This window comes from Aulonocara sp. 'chitande type north' Nkhata Bay, linkage group LG18 (genome assembly GCF_057382095.1).
Source record: "Aulonocara sp. 'chitande type north' Nkhata Bay isolate Kocher_YH1m ecotype deep benthic linkage group LG18, A_spYH_male_GT1.1, whole genome shotgun sequence".
Taxonomy (NCBI): Eukaryota; Metazoa; Chordata; class Actinopteri; order Cichliformes; family Cichlidae; genus Aulonocara; species Aulonocara sp. 'chitande type north' Nkhata Bay.
In genome coordinates, this window is record NC_141361.1 from 27,550,792 (window position 1) to 27,575,983 (window position 25,192).

Genomic DNA, 25,192 nt, shown 5'->3' on the forward strand with positions numbered 1-25,192 from the left:
CTCAATGTATCACCACATCCAGCTTCAAAAACCTAAAACGTCCACAAATGTATACAGTAGATTTAAACCTGCAGGTCCTGGATTGGCCACTTGAGTCTGGTTTGGAATTGTTGTTGTTGAAATGCCACATTTCACAGCATTAAAAGGGATGTTTACTGCCTGATATCAGTTTTAGTCTCTATGAAGAGACCTCAGATAATATGAATCACTGAACCGGCCCTTTCGGTATTTTAATTGAACTATTTGACAAATATTGTGGCCCGTTGTGTGGTACAGACCACCCAAGAAATTTGTTTTCAGTCTCCCCTCAACTCTAGATTACATGGATGGATGAGCTCGGTGAACTGATTAAGGCTCTGAGGGAACACATGAGTGTTGACTGATGTGCTTCATGGAGCGTTGCAGTGAGACGTCGCCACACTCACATTTTCCAGACCACAGAGTGAATGTACCTGGCTTCAGAACTATTCAGCAGGCGTGGATGTTAATCTGAGCAATAATGAGAAATCTTCTTGTATTTGTGGTGGTGTAATCCCAGACTGCAAGGAAATGTTTCTGCAGCCTGAATATTGAACTGCCAGCTGCTGGAATGCATCCATATTACTGGCCAAGGGAATTCGTCATTGCTGTTGCTATTTTGAGTGTAGTTTGAATCAGCACACTGTTTGGATTCCTCCATCATCTGAGAAAGAGGTCACACAGATAACAGTGGATGATGAATGGATCCTGACCACCCCAGCAACCCTTACTAGACATGCAGATGAATGCTTTCTCTAACATCTGCTTCAGCTTCTAATTGAACTCCCCTTTGAAACATTTTTCAAATCTTTCTATTTTTTGTGATATTGTATTCATTTATTTCATCATTTTTCATGTCTGTAATGGTCATTTGTTACAGCAGTAACAGTTACTTAACACTAAGTAGAGATATTAATGTTTGTATGTTGCACACCTAAAGTTTATATATGCAACTTTCTAACCAAGCTAAATGCTAATGCTAATGCTAAACTAACGCCAAGCTGAAAAATGAGGACAACAGATGCCAGTGGTGTCATATTTGCTACGTACATCTTTTATGTGCAGGGTTGTGGAGACCTTCTAAGGAGTCAGCTGTGCATTTTCTCTTATTAATATCACAGCTGATTATAGATGGACCTTGCTAACCAAACTAGCTAGCTCTTGATTTAGTTCAAAACTCCTCAGATGGTATGGCAACATCAAGGCATCAATACGAGAGTAGCTTATGGGTATGGATATTAATAAACCTATTTGTGAGGTCATATTCCTATATGTATTTATGATATACAACGTATGGCTTAAATGGCATCATAAACATCTTACCTTTGAACCTGTAAACAACATGCCAACAGTATTTCTGCTAAAAAAAAAGAGACTTATTCTGCCACACTGTAGATTAAAAAAAAATCTTTTATTCAAATAGTAATCTATTTCCCCATGACAGCTCCTTTCCATCTGTCTTCTTAGAAAAGTAGGCAGCTTGAGGAGAGGAAGTTGTACTAAATGTCTCAATCCTATATCATAAGGCACTGGTATTCATTCCATCCATACTGACTGGGACTTATTCACAGCTGGGATGTCTATCAACCAGGTGAGAGCGCTGTCCATGCAGTGGACATTGCAGTCCACGTAAAAGATGCAAGTGTTGAATATCAGCATCCTTTCTGCCTGTGCTTATGGCTGGGGTGTGTAGCGCAGGTACTTCTTGCCAGAGGGGAGGTCTTTGGTGTAGACGCCAGCTGGGAACAAAGAGGCGGCCTCTTCTTCAGACATACTCGGGGGAACCATCACGCAGTTTCCAGGCTGGAGGAAGAGACACATTGCAAAAAGTCTGCTGGTCAACACAGCAGCTGCTCAGGTCCTATAGCTATTATCTGTGCCTTCAGCTGCTGTAATAACTGGCAGCAACTGAGGTCATTTTCAAATGCATGGCATACCTTCCAGTCGGCAGGTGTGGCTACTCGCTTCCCTGCTGTGAGCTGGAGCGAGTCCACCACCCTCAAGATCTCATCAAAATTGCGTCCGGTGGTGGCTGGGTAAAGCAGGGACAGCTTTAATTTTTTGTCAGGACCAATAATAAACACCTAGATGGTGGGGGGAAAAAAGGTGAGAGAGTTTCCCAGTGAGAGGGATAAAAACCTTCACAGGAATGAGCAGAGATGGGGCACAAATTCCAAAAACAAATGTGTGTTTATGTTTCTCACACAGCGGGCAGTAAGGGGCATGCCATCTTTGTCCTTCTCATCTGGGTCCAGCATGCCCAGGGCGACTGCCAGCTCCCGTTTGCTGTCCGCTATGATGGGAAAGGGCAGCGAGCAGCAGGCAGACTCCTCACAGTTGTAGGCCACGATGTCCTAGTCACACACAAGAACAGACGCAAGCTCTCCATTAGATATTCAAAGCAAGTGTGAGTGGTGCAACATTGATTTAGCTCTGTCGTATATACACTGTTACTCAGATTTCAATGTAGATTTCTGGGATGTGAGGAAATAATCCCCCACATTATTTAGAACACAATCATATAGACTGTGGAGTCGTGGCCTGACGAGTTAGCTTTTCTGTGTTGTGCCATCCGACTTCGCCAGAAGTTGTTTGGTTTCCCAGATGGATAACTAGAACTGATCACAGCCACAAAACAGCAATTCAAAACAACAATATTGCAGACGTGGAAGCAGAGCAAGTACGGACGAAGGTTTTGGCCGGTCTCAGCAATGCAAAGCCCCCAGCATGCAACATCAGCATGGAGGAGAGGAAGGCACTCACATCCCTTAGTAATGACAACAACATTATTATCCTTCCGGCAGACAAGGGTAGGTGCACAGTTTTGCTAAACCAGAAAGCCCATCGTGAGTAAATTTTATCACTGCTCAGTGACAAAAATACTTATGAAGCAAGACCCAGAAAGTGGTTACAGGAAGAGGGTGATAGATTGTCTTGTTCAAACTGCTTCAGACAATCCTATTGACTGGACCTCATACCACAGGCTATACCCAGGGGAATCTACACCAAGTCTGTATGGTTTACCTTAGATACATAAACAGGGTGAACCTTTAAGACCGATTGTCTGTATGATCAACTCGATCACCTATAACATCTCAAAGTTTCTGGCTTCGATCCTCAACCAGAGACACCACATCCAGAACACCTTGGATTTGAATTGGGAGTTGGAGCAAATGAAGTATCTTGGAGTAAATATCACTAGAGAGCTCTCTAAAATATATCATGTAAATTTTAAACCTTTGTGTTATAAAATAAATGAGGATATTAAAAGATGGAACTTAATACCAATTTTAAATTTTGAGTCACGTATTGATACAGTCAAAATGAATATTTTGCCTAGGATGCTTTATCTGTTCCTAACACTCCCAGTTGAAATAACTGATAAATAATTTCAGGAGTGGGATAAAATAATCTCTGTGGCAGGGGAAAAGCCCACGGATTAAGTACCAAACTATCCAGTTGGCTAAAGATAAAAGGTGGTTGGGGTTCCCATGTTTGAAAGATTACTATATTTCAACTAAACTGAGGATCCTAGCGTGTTGGTGCAATGTAGACTACCAAGCAAGATGGAAAGAAATAGAAACAGTTATCTCAAGAGATTTTCCGATTCAGGCAAGCTTAGGGGACGTGACACTTATTAAAAAACAAATTAATAAAGGAAACCAATGGATTAACTTGCCTTTAAAACTCTGGTTACAGTTTCTTAATAAGAATGACTGGAATGAAGAGGCCAGGATCTTAAGATGGTGCGCTTATGATCTTGATTTTTTATCCAATAAGTTAGATATAAAAGATATAAAAAATGGGCAGGGCAAGGCTTGATGGCATATTGTATGTTTTATGATAAGGGAACTCTTGGGGACTTCCAATCAGTAAAAGATCAATACCAGGTAAGCAATACGGATTTTTTCAGGTTTCTTCAAATCAGGCATCATCTACATAACTTTATACCTAAGTGAACAGATCTTTTCTCTCTTCCCGTTTTGAATATATTTGTCAAGGCTTACCATGCAGATCCTGGCCTCAAGGTGATTTCTAGATTGTACAAGGGTTTACAAGAGGTTAAGAAGTTGAACACTATCTACATTAAACAAAAATGGGAAAGGGAAACAAATATAGCAATTTCAAATGATATCTGGTATCAGCAGTGTGCCTTTCAGTGGAAAATTTCTAGTTCTAATATATGGAGATGTTTTGGTTGGAAGAGTCTCTGTAGGTTTTTTATTACACCTGCACAAAGTAAACACTATTCTAATCACTCTAGCTGTTGGAGAAACTGTGGGGCCCAAGGAATAAAACACTTCCACTTGTTTTGGTCTTGCCCATTGATCAACACTTTTTGGGTATCGATTCACTCTGAGTTACAGACCATTTTTAGTATGCAACTCCCCTTTAATTGGGATGAACTTTTGTCTGGATATTTATATTCAGTGAATGTAGATAAAATGTCCAAGCTGTTATATGGTATTCTGAGTCTGGCTGCCCGAAAGACTATTACTAAGAAATGGCTAAGTGTGAAAATTTCATCACTAAATGACTGGCATGAGACTGTTTATGGGTTGTTTAAAATGGAAAGAATTACCTTTTTAACAGATTTCAATATGACATATTCATTGAGATTTGGGATAAATGGAAACATTATATTTCGTCAAGGAGACCCGATTTCGTGCCATATTTTTGAACTGCTATGTGTATATATATGTATGTCTGTATGTATGTATAGGCGTATATGTATGCATGTAGGTATGTATATGTGTGTATATATATATGCATGTATATAAGTATGTATGTGTATATATATATATATATATATATATATATATATACGTATATATATATGTGTGTGTGTGTGTGTGTGTGTGTGTGTGTGTGTGTGTGTGTACATATATATATATATATATATGTATATATGTGTGTGTGTGTGTGTGTGTGTGTGTGTGTGTGTGTGTGTGTGTGTGTGTGTGTGTGTGTGTGTATATATGTATATATGACTAGATGGTACACCCGTCCTGGTCGCGGAACACTGGACCAGCTCTTTATCCTCTCCAGGATACTTGAGGGTGCATGGGAGTTTGCCCAACCAGTCTACATGTGTTTTGTGGACTTGGAGAAGGCATTCGACCGTGTCCCTCGGGGTGTCCTGTGGGAGGTGTTGCGGGAATATGGGGTGTCTGGCCCATTGCTACGGGCCATTCGATCCCTATACAACCGTTGCAAGAGCTTGGTTCGCATTGCCGGCAATAAGTCGGACTCGTTCCTGGTGGGTGATGGGCTCCGCCAGGGCTGCCCTTTGTCTCCGGTTCTGTTCATAATTTTTATGGACAGGATTTCTAGGCGCAGCCAAGTGGCGGAGGGCTTTCGCTTTGGTGGCCTCAGAATCTCATCTCTGATTTTTGCAGATGATGTGGTTCTGTTGGCTTCATCGGGTGAGGGCCTCCAGCTCGCACTGGAACGGTTCGCAGCCGAGTGTGAAGCAGCGGGAATGAGGATCAGCACCTCCAAATCTGAGGCCATGGTTCTCAGCCGGAAAAGGGTGGAGTGCCCACTCCGGGTCGGGGATGAGTTCCTGCCCCAAGTGGAGGAGTTCAAGTATCTCGGGGTCTTGTTTGCGAGTGATGGGAGAAGGGAGCCGGAGATCGACAGACGGATTGGGGCTGCAGCTGCAGTAATGCAGACGCTGCACCGGTCCGTCGTGGTGAAGAGGGAGCTGAGTGTAAAAGCGAAGCTCTCAATTTACCGGTCGATCTACGTCCCTACCCTCACCTATGGCCACGAGCACTGGCTCACCCCAGGGCTGTGTGCTCAGTCCACTGCTCTACTCTCTCTACACACACGACTGCACTCCTCGCCACCACAGCAACATCTTTGTGAAATTTGCAGATGACACCACAGTGGTGGGGCTCATTTCCAAGGGAGATGAGTCTACGTACAGAGACGAGGTGGAGCAGCTGACGTCATGGTGTAAGGCCAATAACCTCCTCCTCAACACTTCAAAAACCAAAGAACTCATAATAGACTTCAGAAGGAAAAAGGCAGAGATCCAACCACTATTCATAAATGGGGACTGTGTAGAAAGGGTGGCAAGCTTCCGCTTCCTGGGAGTCAATATAGAGGAGAACCTTTCCTGGAGTGTGAACACCTCCGAGCTGCTGAAAAAGGCCCAACAGAGACTGTACTTCCTGAGAATTCTCAGGAGGAATAACATCACACAGAGACTGCTGGTGTCCTTCTACAGAGCCACCATTGAGAGTGTTCTAACTTACTGCATATGCATCTGGTACACTAGCTGCACAGGGGCTCAGAGGAAAGCACTCCAAGGGATCATTAACACCGCCCAAAAGATCACTGGCTGCCCTCTCCCCACACTGGAAGTTCTACACAACGCCCACTGTTTTAAAAAGGCCCAAAACATCATAAAAGACACCTCACATCCTGGCCACTCCCTGTTCGAACTGTTGCCCTCAGGCAGACGGTACAGGGCAATCAGAGCAAGGACTAATAGACTCAAACACAGCTGTTATCCAACTGCAATAACACATCTGAATACTACAAAAAAATGTCCATCACGCCACTCTTGTGTTAATCTATGCACGGTCTGAAGCATGTGTGTGGGAATGTATGTGAATGTTTTACTGTTATATCTTATTAGTATTTTAAGTATTCTATCTATTTTATTTATTGAATTTTATTGTTTTATTTATATTTTGATATTGCTAGGGATGATGCAATGATCGGGGACCATTCTTAATTTCGTTGTTCTCATGACAATGACAATAAAGTTTCTGATCTGATTAAAGAGCTGTGGGTAGTGACCGAAAGAACGAGATCGCGGATACAAGCGGCAGAAATGAGCTTCCTCCGAAGGGTGGCTGGCCTCTCCCTTAGAGATAGGGTGAGAAGTTCGGCCATCCGGGAGGGGCTCAGAGTAGAGCAGCTGCTGCTCCACATCGAAAGGAGCCAGCTGAGGTGGTTCGGGCATCTGACAAGGATGCCCCCTGGGCGCCTTCTGGGTGAGGTGTTCCAGGCATGTCCCACCGGGAGGAGGCCCCGGGGCAGACCCAGGACACGCTGGAGAGATTATATCTCTCGGCTGGCCTGGGAACGCCTTGGTATTCCCCCGGATAAGCTGGAGGAGGTGGCTGGGGAGAGGGAGGTCTGGGCCTCTTTGCTTAGGCTGCTGCCCCCGCGACCCGGCCCCGGACAAAGCGGATGAAGATGGATGGATGGATGGATGGATGGATGGATGGATGGTACACCCGTTTGTTTATTTTCGATTACTTGTTTATTTCGGTTTATTTGTGTTCTCATACGTTCCTTATTTTTTTTTTAAAAAGATTAAAAAAAAGAGAAGGTGAGAGATGTTACATCTCTCTTCACTTGTATTCCAGTCACTGAAGCAGTGGAGGTAGTTTGTAAGTGATTACAGGATGACACCAACCTCAGCAACAGGACCACTCTCAGCACCGACCACGTGTGTTTGCTTTTGGAACTGTGTTTTAATTCCACCTATTTCACTACAGGTAGAAACATGGGTGTGCCATGGGTTGCCCAGTTTCACCCATTGTGGCCAACTTTTACATGGAAGAAGTGGAAAATAGGGCTTTGTTATCCTACCCTGGAACACCACCAAGTCATTGGTTCAGGTATGTTGATGACACCTTAAGATGTGCCACAATTCACTGATCACATTAACTCGGTGGACCAACACATCAAATTTACCAGGGAGGATAATAATAATAATACATTTTATTTAAGAAAGCGCCTTTCAAAACACTCAAGGACACTGTTCACAAGCAATTACAACAAACAAAAATTTACAAAAATATAAGGATAAAACATAGAGCAAATAAATAAAATAAATTAAAGTAGCAGGATGGAAAAGCTTATTTGGAATAGGCTGTTGTGAGTTTTGAGTCTGGACTTAAAAAGGGGGAGGGAAGTGATGGGGGCAGAGCCCCATGGTGGCTAGCCAAGGGGAAGGGATGGAAGGAGAAAGAAAGAGAAAGAGAGGAGGAGGATCTGAGACACCGAGAAGGAAAGGTGAAAAGGATATGAAGGATATGAAAAGTGGCAGGTTAGCCTTCTTAGACTGTGAGATTTCCATTAGTAATCAGGGACATTTAAAAGTTGATGTAAACCTACACATATGGATCAGTATTTAAGGTTTGACTCTCATCATCCACTGCAGCATAAACTGGGTGTCATCAGGACACTACAGCACGGAGCCAACACCATCCCCACAGACACAGCAGCCAGGGAAGCAGAAGAACATCGCATCAAGAAGGCCCTGAGTAAATGTGCGCAGTGGTCTTTGAACAGCGGTTGTTCACATAATAATCCTATTTTGCCACAGGAATGATGGTTGCTGATTATGTGCCTTGATGTTCTGTTGTAGATATTCCACAGACATTATTAATGATTATTATTTCTATTAATCATTGTGATTGACAACTTTGGAGGCAGTATACAGTACTTAACCTTATACTTGGGAAGAGAAGTGATGCTCATTTCACAGCTGTTGCAAAGGCAACATGGTAGACTTTGAAGTGCAATATATATTTTTAAAAAGCATCAAATATTTGAAGCAGGAAGACAATTTCACACAAGGGGTTTTCAGGCTTTCTCAAAGATATATAGATTGATACTATATTGATCCCACAAGGGAAATGTAGTAGTTGTAACTGATGTAATCAAATTGAGTGCTAGCAGTAAAAAAAAGTTGCCACGGCTGAGATAGTCTCACTTTTAGCCTCTCTAAACACACAGCATTCATACACATCCCATAATCACAAGCCTCGTCCTTCTATAGATCCTCAATATGGTTCATACACCTTTCACCCCAGTTTTAAATTCACAGCTTGTGGTCGAAGCTTTATTTGTGTTGCAAATTCTTTCCGCACACACTATATATAGGAGTCAGGCCTGCACAGGCTCAATGTTCATTGTTCATTTGAGAAACCTGAGATTTTAATAGGAGTGAGGTTTTGAGTGAACCCAGAAGGATTCATTTATTTCAGCATGTTGTTGGAAAATCCTAAATACCCACATAGATTTAGCCCAGCATTAGTCCAGATATCTCGATGTCATTTGGCTTGCAAATCTCTTGTGGCTTGTTTAAAGAACTATGCTCAGCTGGGAAGTCAGAATGCTGAAATATCACCAAGCTTAGAGCACAGTTCACCAGCTAGCACCGACTTCCTGCTTTCTTTATGTGTTTTTCCAATACTTCTAAATACTTAAAGGTGTGCAGCAAATAAATAAATAAATAAAATGTAGTTACAACACCTTGGCCCAGCCGTGGTGATCCTCCAGGAAGTCCACTGATAGGGCGATCATTTTAACATTGCGTTTACTGAACTCAGTGCTGAGTCTGGCAGCTCGGCCCAGCTCTGTGGTGCACACAGGAGTGTAGTCCCTGGGGTGGGAGAACAGGATTCCCCATCTGAAATGAGTCAGATTTACCACCATGCTCAGTTCGATCTCAGAAAAAAAGAAGCCTCATCCTGACCCAGTTTCCTCTCCGCATCAGTCTGCATTTCTTGATATTGTGTGTGTTACTGCTTGTTTCTGGGTTTCACAAAAGGACAACAGGATGTAAAACGAGTTTAGCAAAGTTGTCAAAAGTGATGGCAAAGTTGTTTTTCTCCACCTTGAGGTCAGCGGTCTGCATATAATCACTCAAAGGAGCGTTTTTTTCTCAGGTTTGACCTCAATTTCATTCGTTCAGCTTACAGATGCTCTCAATATCAGAAGACTTTCACTGTCTCACAAAGAGATGATTACTGATAGATGCACTAAGTGGTAAAGTGTTGTTTTAGACACACTTAGATCGCACTTAGACCACAATACCGTCATTACAGGTACAGTATGCAGATTTTAAAAATGCCACATGCAGTATTTCAAAGCAGAAGCGAAAAACCATGACAGGAACTACATCCCGCCATCTCTCCCCGCTCTTAAGCGAATTCTCAATAAGTCTGTAAACCTGCAGCGTCAAAAATAAAAAGTCACAAAGTCTACTCACGAATCACCAAGAAATTCGTGGAGTTTAATTGTGCCGGTGGTGGTCTCTGCCTCGAAATCAGGAAACACGTCTCCGAGCAGCAGCCCCGGCATGCTGTGGCCGTGGAAGTGTTTAGTCCGGTGTGCAGTAGCTCTGGTGACAGCAGGTAGAGCAAAAAATAAAGAAGAGGCGGAAACCACGCACGCACTGCCACAGCATTTAGGTTCATAAAAAGCGCTGCGCTCTGAGCCTTTGGCGTAGTTGTGACACATTTTGCGCTCAGACCGGTGTCGTGAAGAGAATATAGACATTTATTATCATGAAATGTTTATTATGACACAACTAACAAAATAGTCAAACTTTACAGTCAAGGCGGGCTATCTGGTTCACAAGTGATAACGTGTTCGCTGGGTTTCCAAGTTTAAAGAAAAAGCCTAAAGCTCAACACCGGACCCGTTCAACGAGCACGGTTTTGTGGATTCATTCTTGTCACGTGACAAGAGCGGTCCCGTTCTAAACTGGTACCATTTATCCCCTGTAAACCGGGCAGGATGTTACGAGCTCATCAGGGGCCATAAAGGAGAGCGGATACACGACCTACGGCACTGTCCAACCAAAATGTCCTCACCAGGGTCCAGGCGGAATAGTTGCCGTGGAGCTGTGTGTGGAAGCCGGGCAACTTTTGAATACCAAGTCCGTCGCCGGAGCTCCAGCTATTCTTACTTTGCCTCTGGAGCGCAAACGGGAGACTTTTCAGTCAGTCTGAGTCAGCCGATATTTACTGTAACGCTCCGGTTTTTGCTGGCGATAGATCTATGGCTGTCCAAACGGCTCGGAGTGTGCGCCTGTGAGGGGTCTGCATGGGGCAGCATACGGCCCTTGGTCCGGCTGGTCGAGTTCTCCGGTCATGTCATCCCGTGGCTCATCGGCACCGTGTACACTCTTCTCCGTGGACGAAGTGTGGAGGAGCAAGAGATCATGCTGAATTTGGCATTGGGTAAGTATCATTACACCATTAGGATTTCTGTCTTTAATGAAACAAAAATATGTTCTGATTTAATAAATAACACATCTCTAAGTCCACAGCCATCAACAGGCTCGATATTTACGTAAGAAGTGCTCCAAAGTCAAACTGACTTTAGCTGTCCGACGCTCTCGCAGCTTCATATTTATCACCACATTGCCGATAAGCCGGTGCGTTATTATGCACGTTTGTGCCATGGCCACAGTGGAACCCGTGGCATTCATAAGTGGCTCTCATGTTTGGTCAAAGCTAGATAACGTTAATAGCTCTTAATGTCCAGAGACCAAAATGAGTCCAACTAGTGCCAATTAATGCATTAGCAGGAGTAAATGGTGTCTGAGCGAGAAACAACTGCACGACAGCGATGGAAAGTTTTTCGTGGGAGCTGTCTGAGATGTGATCCACCGGTCATGGCTGATGATTTATTTGCACATGTAGATTATATTTGTGAACTTGCAGCCTTGAGTTCAAGCTCTGTGCTGCTATACTGTATTGTGTTGTGGTGAAATGCCAGAGCTATTTCTGGCCTGTAAAAGCCCAGGATGCCATGGAGATTTGGAGATAGTATATGATGTTAGACCAATCAGGTATTGACCTGGTCAAAGACCTTTAGAATTTTTTTTCTAGGTCAATAAATTGAGCTGGTTATATGCTTTTACTTCAGCCTTGCTCAGTTCCCCAAGGTGTTACATTAAGAGTTCAACATGTTTAAAATCTCAACTATTGGTTGATTCAACTGAAATAAAATTCCACTTGACTTCAAAATGTTTAGCAGAGTGCTAACTAAAGCTGCTAACCATGGTTCACTGCAAAATTTGACCTTTGCTATAATGATGTACTGAAAACATCTGAAGATGTTTGAAATACCTAGATCTCAGTTCTTTAAATATCTGAAAGCCCTCATGGACTATCAAAGATGTTCAAATGTAATTTATTAGCTCCTAAAGCTGCTGAGCTCGTTGAACTTTTGAACTTTGGGCGAGGCCATCAAGTATTTGTAGAGTATTCGCTGCGGATTCAAAACCTGTGTTAGGAAGCTTGAGAAAGTTTGAAATTTGATGATAAATGAGATGATGGGATAGGATATTTAGAGACATCAAAGGAATTGCAAGGGATGTAAAAGTATTACTTAGCCAATTTAATGTTATTAGTCATTTTTGTTGGACACAGTGCCGATCATGTAGATTTAGCTCACAAATCTAAATAATCTGCCAGGAATATTAATTAGAGTAGGGTCATTTACTCCAATTATGATCATGTAATAAATTCCAGGAATATTTTTTCAGGATTATGATAAGCATTAAGAAACAAGAATACAAACTGTGATCACAGCAGCAGACTGATTTTAGAGGATGTTAGGTTGAAGAGGTATCCTTGGTGTGAGAATAGACTGAAAAAATATCAATAGCTGCAGCATTTGGAAAAAAAATGTCTTGAAATAATTTGAAAACTGGACAATTATTCAAGAAAGCAGGGAAAATTTTTTACTTTTCCTCAGAGGACTCTTGACTTTAAGCCGCGAGGTGTGGAGCAATGTCAGTCGGCTGTTTCTCAGTATAAAAAATATATAAAACCTTATATAAGTTTTATATAAAACCTTAGTCTAGTAATTTTTTTTAATTAAAGAAGAAACTCAAACAAAGTCACCATGATTAAATATTAGATATAAGTTCAAGACAACTTTTCCACAGTATTTACATACTGCATGGTTACAGTAACACTGGTACTAGTAATCAAACCCTAAAAAGGCAGTCTCAGTTACCGGGGCAAGCTAACATAGGAAACCACATCATGAATTCACAAGCTAGTCGAAACACAGCCTAACTGAAATAATGATCACAGCACCAATAAAGCTTATGAAGCTAAACATTATCTTTACCACAAGTTTTTCTTTTGCAGAAATGCCCCATACTTGGCAATATCAAGTGCTCAATTAAGCAACTGCGTGCAACTCAGAATGGGGACAGAAAGTACAGCTAACTTAAGCGGGAAAACAAGTGTGTCAAAGCTGGTACAAATTAAGTTCAACACACTAAAGTAAAACTTTTGTTTGTCTTTACAGTGTAAATCTATAATTAACTGAAGCTTTAAATAAATGTATCAACAACTGAACAACTTCAGCTGCATTTTTTACTCATCTTTTCAGCTATTTAGTTCTTTTTCTAATATATTTTAAGGAAAATGTAATACTAATACTAATATTTAATAATAATAATAATTGTTATTATTGTAAACTAATATATATCTAATGCAATCTTGTTGTTATTTACATCCTCAACTTTAAAAACTACTCCTTCCTCCCCACAGCTCTGATTTTGGATTTGCTGCTTGTCAGACTTGTGAAGACTCTGGTCAGACGTCGCATGCCCACCCAGAACCGCTCGGAGATCCTCTCCACCTTCTTCGTGGAGCGCTATTCTTTTCCCTCCGGCCACGCTTCACGGGCGGCCATGTGCGCCCGGTTCTTCCTCGCCCAGCTGGTGGACACAGACTCCATGCGGCTCCTGGTGGTGGGGTGGGCTGCTTTGGTGAGCCTGTCCCGACTGCTGCTTGCAAGACACTATGTGACAGATGTGGGCTTTGGCTTGGCCATGGGCTACTGCCAGTACAGTCTGGTGGAAAGACTGTGGGTGACTTGGGACTGGTTGCAGGACGCGCTGCTCATTGGCCTGGGAGAGAGGCTGAACAGGGCTTACGATGGACTCTGGATGCTAGATGGGAAACATTAGGTCAGGTTTAGGTGTGTGTGCATGTAGGAAAATGTTGAACATGAGTGGGTAATTCTGAAATTCCTGATTATTGATGTTATTTTAGGATTCTTATATGTTTAAAAAAAATCTGTATCAGCGTTATGTGTTTGTCTTTGTGTTTACTTTTATTTTGAAGTAGAAGTATTAAATGTTTTACCTCCATTAAGCTGCTTGTTTGCACATCACTATTGATAATGCATGGACTTAATTTCACAAACCTGAAACCAATGTTGAATTTATTTAATCAAATTTTCTATCTTAAAAAATTACATTTTTTTTTGAGTGTGTGTGAAAGTTTAAATTGTGGTATAAAAAAGAGAAATCCCCCTTGACACACTTCATGATGTGAGAATTTTTTCTGTGTTTGTTTTTCATGTGGCTTAGCCACAGTGTGTTTGTGTGAACATTGTTGTGGGGAAAGTCAACTCACACTCAACCAAGTTTCCATCAGCTGCTGCTGCTGAGTCTCCTGACTGTCATTGCACGGTAACACATTCCATCTCATCTTACAGTGTTGATAAACTGCTGCCACCGCCTCCTTTTTAACACACCGAATACCACTTCCAAAGCAAGCAGTTGTTACAGAAATCATTACACTCGATACATGTGGGTTTGGAGTTAACATGTTGAACAGGTTAAGACAGCAGATGCGTGTGTAGCCTACATAAACAGCTGGAAAGTGTGACAAGTTGTGCTCAAGTTGTAAGTGGGAACGTGGGATATTTTCAAGCAAAGCTGCTCATTTTTATTGACTTTCAAATAATGCAGGTGAGCTGACGTGTGGGCGCGTGTCTGTTAGCGGTTTTATTACTCCAAGAAATGTGACAGAAGTAACCTCATCTCTTTCAGTTTCATCGTGTGAATACATATACTCATATTATTTAAACTTTTATCATCTAAATTTAAAGAACACAGTTGTGTTTAAATAGGAACAATTTTCTGAAGGCTTTCTGTAATTATAAAAGGAGGAGTACATTTATTGAATATACTGTGTATCTTAGAACCTCAATTCCAAAATAAGGTTGATATCCTGTAAATGTAAAATGTAACTAAAGCCAAAATACAAGGAAATTATATTTTAATTACAATACAGCATGGAAAACATATCAAAGGTTTACAAAGAGAAAATATATAATTACAAGAAGAATATTAGCTCATTTTGAATTTGATGGCTGCAACAAGCCTCAAAAAAGTTTTGCCAGAGCCATGTTTAGAGCTGTAAGACAAATCCCGTCTTCTTTTAAAAGCAGTACGTTTTTCTCTCGGAAAGTGAGGGGCCTGCCAAAGATGCCTCCTGGGTGAGGTGTTGGGAGCATGTCCCACTGGGAGGAGGCCCTGGGGCAGACCCATGACACGCTGGACAGATTACATCTCTTGGTTGGCCTGCCGGATAAGTTGGAGGAGGAGGCTGGGGAGAGGGAGTTCTGGGCTTCTATGCTTAGGCTGCTGACCCCGCAACCCGGCCCCCGGATAAGTGGAAGAAGATGGACAGATATTTTCTGATGATGCTTGAAATGTTTTCAGTTGGTGAAAGATCTGAAGTGCAGGCGAGTTCTGCACCCAGACTCTCCTACTATAAAGTTGTGCTATTGTAATAGCTGCAGTATGTGCATCAAGATTGTCTTGCTGAAACATGCAGGGCAATCTTGAAAATAAATTGGACTGGATGGAAGCATGTGTTGCTCTAAAACCTGCACTCAGTAATCATGCTGATGGGGCCTTTCCTGATGCGAAAGCTGCTAATTCCGCAGGGCTAATGCAACCCTTTTGAACTGAGCACTGATAATATGGTCCCCCTCGTCTTTGGGAGGACATGGCGTATGTTTTTCAAAAAGAATGTAAATTTTGGATTTGCCTAACCAGAGAACAGTTTTTCTCTTGGCCTCAATTCTTTCCTGGATTCAGAAAGGTTTCTTTGCACGACAGCTTTAACCTATGTTTGTGGATGGCACGGTGAATACGTTCACAGACAGTGAATGAGCTCATGCAATGGTTTCCATGACAGAATCATACTTTTTTAAATTCAGTGCAGACATTCAGAAATTCAGCAATGATATTCAGGCTTGTCCTTTGCACACAGTGCTTCCCAGAAACCTTTGATGACGTTATGTACTCTGAATGATTTCTTTGCAACTTTACACGGGAACATTCCTCTAAAATTGTTCTACAATTTGTAGATACAGTTTTTTGGTGATTGTCAACCTCTGCTCATATTTTCATCTAAGACGTTCTGCCTCTCTAAGATGCTATTTCTATGCCCAGTCATGTTGCCGACTTGTTGCCAATTAACCCAATTAACTGCAAAATGTTTCTCCAGCTGTTTCTTTTTAGTACCACCTTCTTTTCCATCCTTTTGTTGCCCAGTCCCAACTTTTTTGATGTTGTTGCCCTCAAATTGAAAATGGGCAATATTTCTATTTAATGAAAAATTATATTTTTCAGGAAGTAGCATAACAACGAGGAAGGATCTCTGAACCCACAGTCCAGCCCATCTAACAGTAGTATTAAGTATTAGAATGGACTAAGGTTGTCCTTATTTTATGACATAAGTTAACTTGGCTAATGCTGCCTGTAGATAAGCCTGTGGTTGAGGTTGTAGGTATTAAACAGCACATTAGCTTCCAAAGCTGAGCTTCTTTGCTGGTGCTGATTCTACGTGGCATGGTTTGTTTTTGTTTAATGAAGCCGTAACCATATTTTAATGAACGTGGGCGATGCCAGCTAATGCTATTTCTAGCTAGCTTGTTTATTTCATTAGGATGCTAACTTTGGCTAGCAAAAAGGAGCTTAAAATAAAAGGTCTGTGCTTTCTACTCCTTATATTTTCAAAACAGCTTGTTACATTAGGTTTAACGCATTTGAGGTAAGTTTTTATTTCGTGGTACTTTGCACCTTAAAACAGATTTGTGCCTAAATGAAGGGAACAATGAGACATAAAAGACAATCCTATTGGTTTAGCCATCACCAACGCTTACAGCATACAACGAAATGAAAGATGCACAAAGATAATTTATGCATAATCTAAAGCACTAAACTGTTCCTATATGGAATTGGTCTTGGTATTTCAGCATCAAGTTAGCAATAAAGAAGAGGAGCAAGTACAAAGGGAGTAACATGTTATTAAAGTGTCAGGTAATTTGAAATGTAACATTTCTATCAGGTCAGGTTTGTGGACTGCTGTCACAGTGTGTTGCTAGCTAAACATCCTGCTGCTGTATTTCATGGGTTAGTGAAAAGAATAACAACTGACTGCACTCAGAGATGAAGAAATACAAGATAGATAGGAGAGGAAGAGCAGTTATATTTAATGGTTAGAACTGCTCGGGGGCATTTGATGAACAGGAAATGTGCTTGTATGATGTGAAGTTTTTGTTTTTGTTTTATTTTATTTTATGAAACATCCTGTATCCTTTAACCTGTATTGGACTGTTTCACAGGGGTTGTGGTGCTCATGCTTTGTATTAGGTTACATAAAGTGTAGCAGAGAATAATTTGGCTTTGAGCTGATAATACTTAGCTTCATTCTTTGAATTCCACCTTTATGCTAACCAGGTCTAATTTAAAGTTATTCTGAAGAGTATGCTGTCATTGTAGAGGATGCAAATCAACCGAGATGGCTTGTGAAATGTTGGATTACGTCCTGCTCAATTCAGTTGTGTACATCTACAAAAAGCAGTAAATCTGAGAACCACAGCACAGTCAGCTCTAAATTTAGGTATTGTAACCACTGTAGTCTACTAACTTGCTCTTTGAGGCAGCTATAGTCAGCAGTTGGAACGCTGCAGTTTGTGGCTTTGGCAGCTGAGGACATGAGTGCTTGGTTGTGACTACATTTTCAAAATGCAATCCAGAAAACAAAAACTTTATTTCATAAATTCATATCTTAAATAAAAAATAACATTTGCAGATTACAATTCTGTTTCATGAGCCATCAGTAACAATATCACATAACCACACTGAACAGCTTTACTGTATGAATAGTTCTTTGTTTTTATGCCACTCCTTATTTATGATACTAATGCCACAGAAATACTGTAAAATTCAAAACACATTGATAGCACAGCCTTGACAGAGCACCTGAAATGATTATTTATTTCATCTCTATCACTTGTTGTTGCATCAGTCCTGCCAACAGCAGTCCTTCTCTGTGTCCTCTCTAGCTCCTGCCATGGCTGGCCCTGCCCAGTCTGATGTCATAGGTGACCATGTGGAAGTTGTCCCAGGCATACAGCTTCCTCTGAGCGTGGTTGTAGTCCACCATGCTGTTGTAACTGTACTTGTTTTTTAAGGGCACGGAGACAGCTTGTCCCACACCAGTGGCTGTATCAAACGCAAAGTTGATGGTGGTGTTGGGAACAGTGTAGCTAGCAACTGTGTACAAACGTCCACACACCATGAACGCGTTGGCCACTGTGTTCTTCTTAATATTAGTCTCCCAGGTCTTTTTCACCTCCAAGCTCTCGGGGTTCAGCTGTGAAATTACAATTGCACCCCTTGCTTTACTTGTACTGTAGATGGCCCACAGACCCTGTTCATCCACTGCTAGGTCAATGTCAGTGTAGCCCCCCCAGGAATAAGGGTGCTGGCCATGGAAGCCGGCATGAGGCAGGTCCATGCGGGATGCCAGATATTCAGAAGCCAGGTCGTAGCGAATCAGTGTCCGACTGCGTCTTCGCTGATAGTAAAGGGAGCCTCGGTACACAGTTGCCCCTGTGCTCTCCACAGGCTCTGGCAAAACCAGCACCTTCATTGGGAAACCTCGGGAGAACTGATCCATGTCTTCATATGCAAAGAGGTGACGCACATCTCTTCTCACTGCATCAATACGCCACACAGTGTTGTTGGTGTACTGAGGGCCTTGAGGCTCTGGATCCTGCATCCACACACCATACTTCCCTGTGATACTGTCAGCTTTCCTGTGTGACACAGGATCTCCCACTGACACTAACTCTCCACAACCTGAGGGAAAAAAGCAAGTTACTTTAATTTAGACTCTAAATTTTAATTTGCTTAAAAGCTATAATGCTCGATTCCAACAACTCCAGTAAAACGCTACCTGTGAAGTTGTGACTTCCTTCATGGAAGACGTGGGATGCAGAGATCTCTGTCACTTCAGCTTTCATCTCCTGATATCCACTATTCCCAAAGTCATATGCGGGATCTGGGAGAGAAATACAAATTCTGAGCAAAACTCAAAAGTAACACTTTAACCTCAAAGTTGTAAGGTCCCTGTTTTTTCCTCAGAGTGCTTGATGCTCTAACCCTGAAAATAATCACACTTGTGTAAACATCAACATGAGTGACGAAGCCATAAAAAAAGACTGTGGTAAAAATTCCTATCCCCTTACTTAACTGGGGACAGTTAACTGCAGGCCAACCTGTCTCTGCCTCTTTAGACTTTTCAAAGCACGAGTCTACCACAGAAACATTTATTCTGAAAAAAACAAACAAACATTAGAGCTGGCAAAAATTGCATAAAATATGTTTCTTCACAGATTTTTTTTTTTTTAAAAAAAGCATTATTTTGAATTTGTATGATTTTGTGGTTAAAAAAAATGTGTTATTTTGTGATTGGCAATCTTTTAACTAAGATAATTTTTTATTTGTGTGGTTTCCTGTTACCCCCTGACTGGTACATACCATTGGCTGGTCTGTTTTCATGCTGAGTGCCCACTGAGGTGAGCGTCTGCTGGCAGGGTTTCTGCCTGAGGCTTTCTGCCTCCTGGCTCAGCTCAGCCAACCTCCTCTGCAGCTCCTGGATCTGCCTGTTTAGACGCTCCTTATCCTGCTGCAGCTGGTTTCTTTCCCCAGTAACCTGGGAATAAGCTTCCTGGAGACCTTCTTCTCTATTAGCTCCAACCCCAGTTATGGTGCCTTTGTCTACTCCTGCTAGGAGACGGCTGACCAAAGCTTCGAGCAGGGTGAGCCTGGACAAGACTCCATCCATCTCGCGGTCGCTTCCAGGGCAGCTGGACTCTTGTGGACTGGCCACAGTAAAGGTGTAATGACAATGTCCAGAGGGGTCATTGGAGCGGTGGAGGGAGGCTCGATCTTGAGCCTGGGTTTGGATTGACAGAAGTAAGCCGGACAAACTAAAGAGGGACACTTGGAGCCACATTTCAGAGGACTGAATCTTGTGGTATGTGGGAGTTTGTAGATGCAGTTGTCTAACTTCTCTTGTTAAAAACCTAGACTCTTTTTTAGACTCTCTTTTGTTTTCTTAAGCTAGTCTCTTTTCGCCTGAGTGTCTGATATCCTGATAATGCTCTGAGTGTGGGTATTTATACAGTTAACTCAGAGAATGGGAGGGGACGAGGAGTGTGTCGGGAATGAAATAACCGGGGGTTGTGGGGTGCTTGTGTAAAAGGCCACGTGTTTCTTCTTTTTGCTCGTGGTGGTGGAGATGTGTGCAGAGACAGCAAAAACGATGTGAAAATCAGTGGAAAAATTTAATGTTTGTTTACTCCTGTGAAGAATTCTTTTAGTGTGTCTCAGCAGTCGGTATGTCTCTGCAGGTTGTTTTGACTGGAGAGCATCTCTTTATGTGTCTAGTGCGTGTCAGCTGCTGTGCTGTTTACTTCCTTTGAAACTGATAGTCTTTCTATTAAACCACTGTGTGATTAACCACAAATTCAGTTTATGGGCTCGGTGTGTGCGTACATTTGTGCTGAGAGGAAGTGTTTAGGATGCCAACATTCAGCAGCCAGGCTCGAAAGCAAGGCAAGCTGGTCCTTGAGAAGACCTCAGGGCAGACTGGAACTTATCTGTCCCAACTACAGCTGAGCAGGATGTCTGGCACAGGAGGCAGTCTGGAATGGAGACTAATCCAAACCCCATATTTTTTGCAAATGGCCGCAAATTACAGATAAATTATCAAGACAAAAGGAAGTAATCATTCACCTTTCAGGCTGGAAAAACACAGAACTTGCAGTAAGCAGTCTGGAGAGATGACGCTGAAATTGCTGGTTGTAGACACCAACCTTCTGATATATACATACAAAATTATGACACAATTTTCAAGAAGCATTACTCAACTTTCACATAACCTTAGAAGAAGAAGCATTGCAGAGATGCATGAACTCTTCAAAAGACCAGGGGGCCCAACAGTCTGAATAAGACAAAGTGTCTAAAAATGGAAGACATTTAAGACAATTGTTACTCTTACTCTTATACCAAAAACCCAACATGCAGTTCTGAAAAGGAAAAGGCAAAAAAGCAGTGACAGAGGTGATAAAGTCTTTCCCAATATAAAAAAAAACTCTGCTTAAAAGAAAAATATGAAAATATGTTTCTCATGGCACCTGAAGACAGTGAAATCATCCCTTGAGCCCTGAGTGCCTCGCAATCAACAAATGAATTAAAATTGTTCATTCTGGAAAGGATTGTTTATTCTCAGTTGATGGACTATTTGAATGACTTTCAATTGTCGGAAATCTTTCAGTCCGGCTATAAGCCATTTCACAGTACAGAGACAGCCCTCGTAAAAGTTATGAATGACATTCTGATAACGACAGGCCGTGGTAAATATGCAGTGCTGGTCCTGTTGGACATGACTGCTGCATTTGACACAGTGGATCACGATTTGCTGATCTCCCGCTTACAGCACTGTGTGGGAATTTTTGGTTCGGCACTTGTGTGGTTTAAGTCCTATCTTTCAAATAGGACCTTTTGTGTTAAGTTGGGGTCTGCTTCATCCTCTGTGGCCCCTCTGCTTTGGGGTGTGCCTCAGGGATCTATTCTTGGGCCATTATTGTTTTCACTGTACCTTTTGCCTCTTGGTGCGATTTTCCGAAAACATAAAGTGTCATTCCATCTATATGCAGATGACTGCCAGCTTTATTTACCTTTTAGTCATTCTGATAGTCTCCCAAGTCGACCTCTGCTTGACTGCCTTAGCGATGTTAAAGCATGGATTGCAAAAAACCTTTTAAATTTTAATGATCCGAAGACAGAAGCGATCTTATTTGGCCCAAATCGTTTTTCTCACACTCCAGATGTTGATCTTGCAGCTTTGACTTCCCAACTAAAGAGTTCGATCACTTTCTGCACTTACCTTTGATGACCACGTAAACGGGGTGGTAAAATCAACATCCTATCACCTCAGACGTTTAACGAAGGTTAAGCGCTTTCTTTCCAAGCGTGACTTGGAAAGTGTTATTCATGCCTTTATTACTTCATGTTTAGATTATTGCAATTTTCTTTTAATGAGGGTTGGGCAGGGCACTTTGTCACGCTTGCAACTAGTGCAAAATGCTGCGGCATGATTTTTAACTGGCAGAGGGAAATTTGACCACATCACTCCGATTTTGGCCTCTCTACACCGGCTACCAATTGAATTTAGGATCCGTTTTAAAGTCCTTTTATTGGTTTTTAAATCTCTAAATGGTCTGGCACCTGTTTATTTGTCTGACTTGTTGAAGCCCCATGTCCCCACTCGTTCCCTTCGGTCAGCTGAGCAGTTGTTGCTTTCGGTCCCAAAGTCACGGCTGAAACTTAGAGGAGACCGAGCGTTCGCTGTTGCAGCGCCGATGCTTTGGAATAACCTTCCTCTCCATATTAGACAGGCTACATCAGTGCCAGTTTTAAGTCCTTATTAAAAACCTATTTTTATTCCCTGGCTTTTAACTCTGTGCGTAACTGACATTTTTATTAATTTTGTTGCTATGTCTGGTTTCTGCTGTCTATTATTATATTTATATTTCGTGCGTCTAATGATAATTTGGATATTTCGCTATGCATATTGGTCTACCAGGTGTGTTTTTAACCCTCTTGAGGCAGGCGTTGCCGATTTGCAACAGTTAAAAGCTAACAACCTGATTACCCCACATACATATTTTATGAGGTTTTTTTACTCAGAAGTACCACTGCAGGACTTGGTTGTGCATTAGCAACAAAAAGTTTAATTTGAGCCCGAGAGGGTTAAAGTGCTATATAAATAACTGATGATGAGCTGAAGCTTAGCAGAAGTTTGATGATGCAAAAAGAAATAACACAGTGCCCAAAAGTAAATCAACTACAGAATGGTTAAAACCCCCCAAAAGGGACCTCCCACCACATCTACAAGATGCTGAATTCAGATATGGTGGTTTCTGAAGCGTGCACTCAAATGATTTCTCGTTGTGTTCACTAGTGCAAGTACTGCTGTCTGTGTATTTTTAGTTTACTCAGATTGTGTTTGTCTAAAAATGTGACTTATGTAAAACTCAGAATACGTTTTAAAATATATCAGAGCAGAAATCCTGATATATCCAGCATGTTCACAAGCTGTTGTAAGACAGTGCTGCCATGCAAGTTGCTCTTTGATGGTTTATATGGCAAAACTGTGTTGACTGTGTTTGCTTTCTAGTTTGAAGCCTCATTGGTACACCTACAGCATGTTCCAACTGTCTTCATGTGAGTACAGTGTACTTACTGTGAATGTGCAGAAATCATTTTCTGGTTTCTGAAGGATGTGGGCACAGTGCTAAGTGTGTCAGGGGTCAGTGACCTGTTAGGAATGTTTTTTCCAAGAACGTGGCCTGTCAGTGGTTAGCTGCAGTGCCTGCTGTTCTATCGCATCATTTATTTGTTGGTAGATAAAGTGCGTCTAATGCTAAACACTGGACCTTGCAGTTATGGTTATGTCGTTGCATGCGAAGACTTTAGCTAGCCACTGGCTGTTACAAAAACAACTTGATGATTGAAATCATGAAAAGATGACCGAGATAGTATTAACAGGCCATCAGATTACAGACTAACAGTTAACTATAGACTAATGTGCATTTGTAGCATGCCTATTGTAGGGTAGCAGAGCATAAAAAATGGTCTTAAGCTTGGGATTCACACTGATTAAACTGCATGTCCTGGTTTTGAAAGTTCTGTCCTGAGGTGAAATTTTGGCTCATATACCTGGGAGAAACTGTGTCAGCTTTACAGTATTTTTGATGCCATCAAGGAAACCCTTGCTGCCAATGCCATAAAAATTCAGAAGCAAAAAAGAAATACAGGGTAAAGTAGTGTAAACTTCAAAGTAATACCAGTGTGACAGCTTTAAATTGCTAAAATCAACGGTCACATCTTTAGTGTTTCTTAGCTAAAGTGTTCCTTTATCTGAGTTTCCTTAGATTTTGGAGGAATGAGTTAAAAAAAAAAATTAAGTAACAGTTCAGTAACAGTTGAAGTAACAGTTCACAGGTTGGCTTGTAACAATGCTGAAACTGAAACATCTGCAATATTAAGTTGCGTTTCCATCTTACCATACTGTGACACCCACGTGAAGCTGCTGATGAGCAGTTAAAGCATGCTGGTCTGGTGAAAGTTGGAATCGTTGTACATCGTTCATGTAACATAAACTGGAAATACATACATCAGAATAATGGAGTTTTGTTCGTGACACAATCATGATCACGTGATCAGGCCTGTGGTACAAACAGTTTGTTTTCCTGTTTTTATTTTTTACTTTTATTTGTTGTTAATACCAAATATTGAAGCACCAACAAATGCCGTGGCCCCAGCGTCAATGTATTAACCAAACTATGATTTTGGAGAACTGTTACACCCCTAATATCCACTGTCTGAAATATAAAAGTATATTTTAAGTGAACGAGTGATACTTCATTGTGGATATTATGTGCAAACAGGGCATGCACACTGAAAGTTAAAGTGTATATATATATATGTATATATATATATGCATACATTTTAATTTCATCTTCAGCAGTTAAATGTTTTACATACACTCAAGTTTTACAAACAGTTAACTAGGCTTTTCTTGCTCCAAATCACATTGATATACACTCACAGGGAGCTACGCTGGTGTGGTGCTGTTAATTACAAGGTTTCCACAAGAGAAGATTTGCCTTAGAAATCCTTGTTATAACTGCAAAATTTTATTTTCAGACAGATAAATTCAAAAACTTTACTGAGATCAACAATAGCTAGTTGTCATTAGTTGTCTCAGAACTCAGAAATCCTTGCTATAATGCTTTGAAAACAGCTGCTGTATGCGTGTTTAGCCAGAAAGGACCAGAAAGAAAGCATGCATAACCAAAGTGCATATTACAGTTTATGTTATTCATGCATCGCTTTCTTCAGATTGCTATAACCCAGCTCACAGATGTTATGTCATCTCCACAACACTCCCCTTTGAAACATATCCCCACAGTTACGACTATAGGTCATAAGTTTGCATTATGAATTGGTAGCATTTCATTTCTCCTCTACTTTCATTTGGATATTTCACTAATTGCTTCCACAATTGTTGCAAAATATTGTTTATGATTAATAAATAAAGAACCTGTTTTTTCAGCAATAGAGACTTGAAATGCACATCTGTATTTAGTTCCACAAGATCAATTTGCTGTTACTCTTTTTGTACTGTGGAAAGTCACCAGTATTCCACAGTGTCCACTGCTGAGG

The 25,192-nt window shown here is 41.4% G+C and overlaps 3 protein-coding genes across 3 annotated transcripts; 1 reads left to right on the plus strand and 2 right to left on the minus strand.

The window, feature by feature from the left end:
* Positions 1 to 1,408: 1,408 nt before the first annotated feature.
* LOC147308828 (peroxiredoxin-6-like) lies at positions 1,409 to 10,952 on the minus strand. Its single transcript, XM_086271148.1, has 6 exons — positions 10,650 to 10,952; positions 10,043 to 10,174; positions 9,304 to 9,460; positions 2,223 to 2,372; positions 1,956 to 2,102; positions 1,409 to 1,821 (listed from the first exon to the last, which is right to left on the minus strand). The coding sequence occupies exons 2-6, from the start codon at positions 10,132 to 10,134 to the stop codon at positions 1,693 to 1,695; spliced, it is 675 nt and encodes a 224-aa protein (XP_086127274.1). The 5' UTR covers positions 10,135 to 10,174; positions 10,650 to 10,952; the 3' UTR covers positions 1,409 to 1,692.
* Positions 10,276 to 14,198, plus strand: LOC147308829 (polyisoprenoid diphosphate/phosphate phosphohydrolase PLPP6-like). The gene is made up of 2 exons (XM_086271147.1): positions 10,276 to 11,018; positions 13,353 to 14,198. Exons 1-2 carry the CDS (start codon positions 10,640 to 10,642, stop codon positions 13,772 to 13,774), a joined length of 801 nt encoding a protein of 266 aa, XP_086127273.1. The 5' UTR covers positions 10,276 to 10,639; the 3' UTR covers positions 13,775 to 14,198.
* A 3,506-nt stretch (positions 14,199 to 17,704) lies between these two features.
* Positions 17,705 to 20,022, minus strand: LOC147308830 (myocilin-like). The gene is made up of 3 exons (XM_086272153.1): positions 19,436 to 20,022; positions 18,852 to 18,956; positions 17,705 to 18,754 (listed from the first exon to the last, which is right to left on the minus strand). The coding sequence occupies exons 1-3, from the start codon at positions 19,911 to 19,913 to the stop codon at positions 17,952 to 17,954; spliced, it is 1,386 nt and encodes a 461-aa protein (XP_086128279.1). The 5' UTR covers positions 19,914 to 20,022; the 3' UTR covers positions 17,705 to 17,951.
* Between the last annotated feature and the right edge of the window lie 5,170 nt (positions 20,023 to 25,192).

Excerpts from the sequence above, each read along its gene's own strand:
- LOC147308830 (XM_086272153.1), bottom strand. The coding sequence starts at position 19,913 with ATGTGGCTCCAAGTGTCCCTCTTTAGTTTGTCCGGCTTACTTCTGTCA. Across the intron at positions 18,957-19,435 it reads TGAAAACAGACCAGCCAATG|ATCCCGCATATGACTTTGGG; the intron begins GTATGTACCAGT and ends TTTCTCTCCCAG. Across the intron at positions 18,755-18,851 it reads AGGAAGTCACAACTTCACAG|GTTGTGGAGAGTTAGTGTCA; the intron begins GTAGCGTTTTAC and ends TTTTTCCCTCAG.
- LOC147308829 (XM_086271147.1), top strand. The coding sequence starts at position 10,640 with ATGTCCTCACCAGGGTCCAGGCGGAATAGTTGCCGTGGAGCTGTGTGT. Across the intron at positions 11,019-13,352 it reads CATGCTGAATTTGGCATTGG|CTCTGATTTTGGATTTGCTG; the intron begins GTAAGTATCATT and ends TCCTCCCCACAG.
- LOC147308828 (XM_086271148.1), bottom strand. The coding sequence starts at position 10,134 with ATGCCGGGGCTGCTGCTCGGAGACGTGTTTCCTGATTTCGAGGCAGAG. Across the intron at positions 9,461-10,042 it reads CACGAATTTCTTGGTGATTC|ATGGGGAATCCTGTTCTCCC; the intron begins GTGAGTAGACTT and ends GACTCATTTCAG. Across the intron at positions 2,373-9,303 it reads ATCACCACGGCTGGGCCAAG|GACATCGTGGCCTACAACTG; the intron begins GTGTTGTAACTA and ends GTGTGTGACTAG.